General features: G+C 44.4%; 1 protein-coding gene across 1 annotated transcript; it reads left to right on the top strand.

Moving 5' to 3' along the window:
* The first annotated feature begins 716 nt into the window (after positions 1 to 716).
* Positions 717 to 3,841, top strand: LOC131282124 (uncharacterized). The gene is made up of 2 exons (XM_058311519.1): positions 717 to 1,416; positions 3,564 to 3,841. The coding sequence occupies exons 1-2, from the start codon at positions 717 to 719 to the stop codon at positions 3,839 to 3,841; spliced, it is 978 nt and encodes a 325-aa protein (XP_058167502.1).
* The last annotated feature ends 855 nt before the right edge of the window (positions 3,842 to 4,696 follow it).

Raw genomic sequence — 4,696 nt, 5'->3', positions numbered from 1 at the left:
ACAGTGATTGATGTATGGAATAACATTTCACTTTGCTAAGCATTGCAGATAAAATGCATTAGTTTTACTCATATTTAAAGATTAAGGAGTTTGTTCATTTCTTTTTACATTTGTCAACAATTTTAGATTTCTAATCAAATGTTACTAAATTATAAAATTAACTTGCTTTCAGACTTTTAAAATCTTAAATCTTAAATTCCCAACGAGCAAAAGATGGCTATTCTAACATTCAACGCAGCTGTACTTAAAAAAAAACATCGAATAAAAACATTTAAAAATCAGCTCGGTCATCATACATCCCCATCCAAATCGCCGCGTATTTACACCACCGTGGCGAATTAAAATCGGTAGAATCTCCCAATCATCATCTCTCATCCACCGACGGACGGACATTAGTAAAGCACCTTAACCCTTCCACGCCGAGTTGACCGTACAAACCAGCTCCCCACGCCGGTCAGCAACGAAAGGGAAATAATTAGACGCGCCTTGGTGGTAACGCTGAGAACGCGAACCGACCTGAGCGTTCTTTGCACGCGAATACTTTGTCCGATTGTCAGACCGGCAGTCGCGGTTCGTCGCTTACGGCGCGTAGATATCGTTTGTGTTTCTTCCGCTCGGGTCGGAGTGCAAGTGATTTGGGTGGACTTTTTTGGAGTTGCGTTTATTTTGCGTATTTAACGATGGGTATTTGGGCAAGTAGCTCCCTGCTTGGTGTGATGATTCTGAGCTTGGTGTTGTCCACGGTGCTGGCCGTGACGCCCACAGGGAAGGTGGACTTCACCGAGGCAGACGATCTGCTGAACGACGATACCGACGGTGCGAGTGGGTTCGTGAGCGTTTACAAGAACTTTCCGAAAATCCAAGTGACGGTCGATACACTCAAGCTGAAGCGCGTCTCGCAGCCGGAAACGAAGAGTGACGAGTCGAGCTCGGGGAGTTCCGGCAGCTCCGTCTCGGAGTCGATCGAACGGCCGGCGGTAGGCGTGCGCACGGACATTACGATCGAGATCTCGGAGGAAACGGCGAACGACACACGAACCCCTGCTTCGGAGCGTGATGGCAAACGGGACCGCGACGGACCGGGGAGTGCAAACAAGCCCGCGGGTGGTGGCAAAAAGGACGCAGGAGCCGACGGGGAAGGAAGTGACAACGCCAGCATTCCGGTTTTCAAGGGAACGGCCGGAGTTACGTACAAACCGAAGCCAACGGCGACCCGCGGTCCTCACGGGAGTCGCCCCGGAGTGACGCTTAGCCAGCGGCCAGCGGGAAACAACTTCTACGGAAGTGGCGGCGACGACCGAAATCGCATCAGTGGGGAGTACGATGGAGGGTGGAGTGGACGGTATCCGCACACCGTGACAGCCGTTTGGACAACCGAGCGACCGTACCTGCGACGAGCAGACTACGATTTTGGAGGTGAGTGTGACTGTTCATCTCCACATAGCGAACTCTCCTCCGACGAACTGTCGAACTCAGTTCCCGCAACAGCTGGGAAACTCGTAGGAAACTGGTAGGAAACTCTTGACAGCACTAGCAAAGCCCCTCGTTCTGACGTTAAATAACTGACGGATTAAGAAGAAGCGAAGAAGACCGAAACAAATGCGTGTCCACTTAGCGAACTCGGGAAACTCGAAACTCCATACAAGCTTGACAGGAGTTTCACCAGAGTTTCCTATGAGTTCGCAATGTGGAGATGAACAGTGATGGATTGGAAAAAAATCAGGTTAAACCATGATAAAATCAAACAGTGTGTTAAAACAACAAATTCTCATCTTTATTCAAAATTGTTACAAGGCGCGCATTCCATCGACATTTCGTTCCAAAGTCATGGAATTTAAACGATTTTAGCCAAAGTGGAAAAGCTTTCTTTCAGCACGACCACTTTAACTTTTCAAATGTGTAAAATGTAGTGAACACGGAAGCCATTCATCCCTGAAAGTCTATCAAATTTTCCCGACATTAGTAATAAGTGAAATTTGCTTTCGAAACAAGTGCTCCATCCTCTTTTTGCCATTATTCTCGTAAATTTTATTTAAGATCTTGAATTTTATTGAAGCGACAGACTAATAACGAATCAATTAAATTTTTCCAGACATCAAACATGTTTCACGTTTCTTTTCCTCATTTTTGTCAAAGTCGTTTGGTAATAGTTCTGGTCAGTCCAAACAGCTTTGGCCTGATGTTTTTCAGTCATTCAATAAGTATCACGTTAAAGTCTCAGGTCGTTAAAAACGATACCAGAGTGGTTTACCATAAATATGAGTTTCACCTCAGCTCGAACACTGTCATTTTTACATTAAAGCTAGACACCGAATGAAAATAACAAAATGTCACAAAAATATATACAAAGCATATGAACTACAGCGACTTCAACACAACTTGATGGGTAAGGTGTTTCTAAGGTTTTCAATACCAGGTAATTCTTTTATCAAAATTTCTTTCAAAAAACCGCGTATGGGGAAATTGAAGAAATATCAAACATTTCAAATATGTCGTTATTCTAACTATTAAATTCAAACATATCTTTGAAGTATTAGTTAAAACCATAATTTTTTTCTCAATCCCTTCGTCACAGAGCAACGCCGGGGCGTCAAGTTAGTTGGACATAAAATTATATCTTTTGAAAAACAATCGCGTATTGCACACAACACAATCAACCACATAATGAATTAGTTGCTGAAATATGTGCTGGTCGTGAGCTTAAAATTTACAAAAACAATCTTTTAACACTAGAACACATTGCTTTGGAGTCCTGTCCGAATTCTTTTTAGCAATTACCGCTCCGGTTTGACCGCTCTTTTCAACAAGCTATAACTTCTTCATTTTGGAAGATTTTTCCATAGGTTTCGACCGTTTTAATGCGTTATGCGGGATGTGTTACTTTGTAAATTGGGGTAATTTTCATGCTTTGAGGTCTCAAAAATATTAGTTTATTTTTAAAATGTTGCGTAATGTATTTGATTTATAGCACATACTTTTCTTTATTTATGCGTTCAGAGAGGTTAATTAAAAAACCAAAATAGCCAACTGTTTAAGGATTTGAAAAATCTTCAAAAATGAGCGGTCCAAGTGATTGCTAAAAAGCTTTAAAACTAAACTTGGTTCTTATTGGTGCTAATTCAACTGTAAAATCTGAAAATTTTATTTAGCTTTGGATTTAAAATCATAATTGCGTTTTGTTTTTAAATTTTTTTTTCAAAATTTCAATCTTTTCGAGATATTAAAATCGAAAACTGCGTTTCGGTCAAAATGACGGCTCTAGATTTGAATTCTAGAGTTAAATCAAATTTTTCGAACTTTAATTACAAAAAATTCAATGAGATAAAGTCGGCATTCAGCTTTTATCGGATAAAAGAAAAAGGGCAGTCTGGCTGGTAAACAAGTTGACATATGCATATTCACGGAAAACACACAAGCACAATCAATTTCCCATGGTGGGAGTTGATCGTGATATCGATCTTCATGCGGCACACGAAACGTGCATCACTTCACGTTTCTCTCCATCTCTCGAATCACCTCTCCCCTCTACTCATCCTCTGCTTTCTACCCTTCATCGAACCCAGGTCAACCACAGCCGACCTACTACAAGGGCTACATTCCGTACAATGTGGGCCATCACAGCCAGCCGGCGGACGGCCTTCATCACCATTCGGGCGACTGGAAGCCGTGTTACTGCAGCATCTACCAGCCCTGGGCCGCACGTGCCCCCACGAATCCCGTTCTGCCCTCTGGCCCGCACCAACCTCCGCCACCGTCACCACCGAGACACAAAGTGGACAACAAAGTCGACGTCCCGGTTCACTCGCAGCAGCGACAACACTATCGATCGATCCACTCGTAGCCTACGGCGTGGGACACACACATACAAATACACACCACTACCACCCACGGCAACCTCACCACTTCCTCCCAAACCGATCTCCCAGTCCTGCGGAAATGGCGCTGTGCGTGCGAAGGGACAAACATTCCAAAGGGACTCATTTTCGTGTTTGTGTATATGAGCAATAAAATTTGACACACTTTTTTCCTACAACCATTTTGGGGCTTTGAACTTTTTTCTACTCTCCGACTAGAGTTGCATCGCGGGTGCATCTATTTCTCACCCGAGGGCGTCCCGGTGCGCGGGTAAACCTGCTCCAGCATTATGTCACCGCCTGTTATCTCCCGGTTTTGGTTTTCTAACCACCTGCACACACAACAACCATACACACACACGCACACATCAAGTAAGCAGCAACGCATCAGAGCAAGCCAACCGTGAAAGGGTTTCCCAGCAACAATGCTGAGATGGGCTGCTTCATCTCTCTAATAAATTGATAAGACACGGCTCGGGCGAACCGATGACGACCCGAACGACGCAGTTTAGCATCAACCTCGGGAACGGCGTTCCGGCCTGGAGGTCGAAGTCAGCGATGTCAGTCTATGATCGACCGTCCGATAGGAGCCACCCGTTTCGAGTGCATCGTTTGGAAGTTAACAAGTATTAGAAGAGCGGTAAAGATGACTGGACTAGGATTAACGCTGATCGGGTTGCTGATAGTGCTGTGTTTAGCTGGCATCTCACAAACAGGTACTGAAAAAACTAACCTTCGATCCTGATCGCCCTTGTTCACGTATGCCAATTTACGCACCTTGCAGCCCCCGTTTCAGCGGATATGGATCGGATGGAAGAAATGGAATTGCTAGGGTTGGTCGG

The sequence above is a fragment of the Anopheles ziemanni genome, chromosome 2, assembly GCF_943734765.1.
Source record: "Anopheles ziemanni chromosome 2, idAnoZiCoDA_A2_x.2, whole genome shotgun sequence".
Lineage (NCBI taxonomy): Eukaryota > Metazoa > Arthropoda > Insecta > Diptera > Culicidae > Anopheles > Anopheles ziemanni.
Note: the sequence above shows the minus strand (reverse complement) of the source record. Positions and strands in the feature narration are given on the sequence as shown.

Bases quoted from the DNA above. Each gene is read 5' to 3' on its own strand.
- LOC131282124 (XM_058311519.1), top strand. From the start codon at position 717: ATGATTCTGAGCTTGGTGTTGTCCACGGTGCTGGCCGTGACGCCCACA. The intron at 1,417-3,563 runs GTGAGTGTGACT...CATCGAACCCAG, and splicing joins AGCAGACTACGATTTTGGAG to GTCAACCACAGCCGACCTAC.